The sequence below is a fragment of the Eimeria mitis genome, genomic scaffold, assembly GCF_000499745.2.
Source record: "Eimeria mitis Houghton genomic scaffold, Emh_scaff3805, whole genome shotgun sequence".
Taxonomy (NCBI): Eukaryota; Apicomplexa; class Conoidasida; order Eucoccidiorida; family Eimeriidae; genus Eimeria; species Eimeria mitis.
Genome location: NW_024015293.1, coordinates 3,514 through 5,482, shown reverse-complemented (window position 1 = coordinate 5,482; position 1,969 = coordinate 3,514). Strand labels below are relative to the sequence as shown.

Here is a 1,969-nt window from a genome sequence, read left to right as displayed (position 1 = left end):
TGCTGCTGCTGCTGCTGCTGCTGTTGCTGCTGCACTCGCTCCTACAAAATCACCTGCAGCAAATGCTGCTGTTGGTGCTGCTGCTGCTGCACCAGCTACTGCTGCTTCGGTACTAGCAGGCAGAGACAAATCCTCAAGAAGAGACAAAAAAAAACAAGAGGAGACAGAGACAGCTGAGCTCAGCACGTTGTGTTGGCCCCACACAGCGGGGGCCCCCCCCCCAGTACCCATAACTCCCCCAACAGGAGACACGGGGGCCCCTGCAACGGCTTCGAGGTTCTCTAGCTCTTCTGCTGCCTGCTGCTGTTGCTGCTGCTGGTGCTGCTGCTGCCGCTGCACTGCAGCAGCAAGAAACGCTACTGGCGGAACTGTGCTGCTCTGCTGTACCCCCCCTGCAGCACCACCTTGGGGGCCCCTATCGTACCCTGGGGGCCCCCCACAAGGGGGGCCCCCCTCAGGGCTCCAGTGAACCGTACGAGAGGCTCTGCGGGGCCCCCCGCTGCCTTTTGCTGCTGCAGCAGCAGCAGCAGCAGCAGCAAAGGCTGCCTGCAGCGGAGTCTCCGCAGGTGGCGTGAACCCAGCAGCTGCTGCAGGCGACCCAGACAGACTAGCAGCAGCTTCCTCACCTGATGCAGCAGCAGCAGCAGCTGCTGCAGCAGCAGCAGCAGCAGCCGCTGCTGCTGCTGCTGTGGGGCCACCAGGAGAAGGTAGCTCCGCCTCACTAACAAGAAGATGAAGGCAAACAATGTGCAGCAGATCAACGCTCAGCAGCGCGACAAAACTCCTCGCAGGGGGCCCCCCTGGGGCCCCCATGGGGCCCCCTGGGGGCCCCCCATAGGGGCCCCCCTGGGGGCCCCCCTGGGCATAAGGCTGCATATCGAAGACGAGGGTACTGCAGATAGACTTGACTGCAGCAACAGTCTGCTGCCCTGCAGGCAACGAGGGGGCCCCATCGGGGCCCCCCATCCCCAGATCTGTGAGAGCTGGGGGCCCCTCCTCTACTAGCTTTATGCTGGGGGGCCCCTGCAGAAAGGCATTGACAGCAGCAGCACGGGGCCCCAGCTCAGAGAAGCAGTGAAGGCTGAGGGTACGGAGGGCCCCCAAGGAGGGGTCGTACCCCATCACGACTGCGCGGTACTCTCCTAGCAGCAGCAGCAGCAGATCAGGGGCCCCCATGGGGGCCCCCTGGGGCCCCCCATACTCTGATGAGCCAAGAAACTCCTCAGGGGTCAGGGGGCCCCGGGGGGCCCCCAGCTGTGCTGCTCTGCTGCAGGGGAGAACAGCAGCAGAGATTGCTGGGTAGTTGAGCTGTGTTTCACAGAGAAAGCGAAGGGGTAGATCGAGGGTACTGCTGCTGCTGTTATCATGGGGGCCCCCCTCGGGGGCCCCTTCCTGTTGGGGGCCCCCCAGGGGGCCCTTGGGGGCCCCCCCTTTTTCTGTTAAGATATATACCTTCACACTGCGGGGCAACAGCAACACCAGGCAGGGGCCCCCACCCTGTATAAGAGCAGCAAAGAGAACCTGATGCACGTGCGAGCCATCAGCTGCAACATCTATGAGGCCCTGGGCCCCCATCGTCAGTGGGGGGCCCCTGGAGGAGGCCCCTGAGCCGGGGGGCCCCCCGGGAGAAAACAGGGTACTGAAAGAGGCAGCTGAACTAGGGGGCCCCTGAGGCAGCGGGGGGCCCACGGAGACAGTGGGGGGGTCAGGGGGGCCCCCAGGGGCCCCTTGATATCGTGGAGAAGGGGGTGGGTCGGGGGGCCCCCAAGAAGGGGATCGTGGGGGCCCCCAGGGGTTTAGGAGTTAATATATATATATAGGGGGCCCCCTAAGTATAAATAGCTGCAGCAGAAGAGAATAAAGAAAATAAATGCAGCAGCTAACAACACAACAAAGGCACAGTCTGCTGCTGCAGCGCAGCAGCAGCAGCAGCACAACAGCCCCAAGAGGCCCCGAGATGCTGGGGGCC

The 1,969-nt window shown here is 63.3% G+C and overlaps 1 protein-coding gene across 1 annotated transcript; it reads right to left on the bottom strand.

Moving 5' to 3' along the window:
• Nucleotides 1–281: 281 nt before the first annotated feature.
• On the bottom strand, nt 282–1,575 carry EMH_0069710 (uncharacterized protein; the record flags this gene model as incomplete). The annotated part of the gene is made up of 2 exons (XM_038022640.1): nt 282–333; nt 425–1,575. The coding sequence occupies 2 exons, from the start codon at nt 1,573–1,575 to the stop codon at nt 282–284; spliced, it is 1,203 nt and encodes a 400-aa protein (XP_037878494.1).
• Between the last annotated feature and the right edge of the window lie 394 nt (nt 1,576–1,969).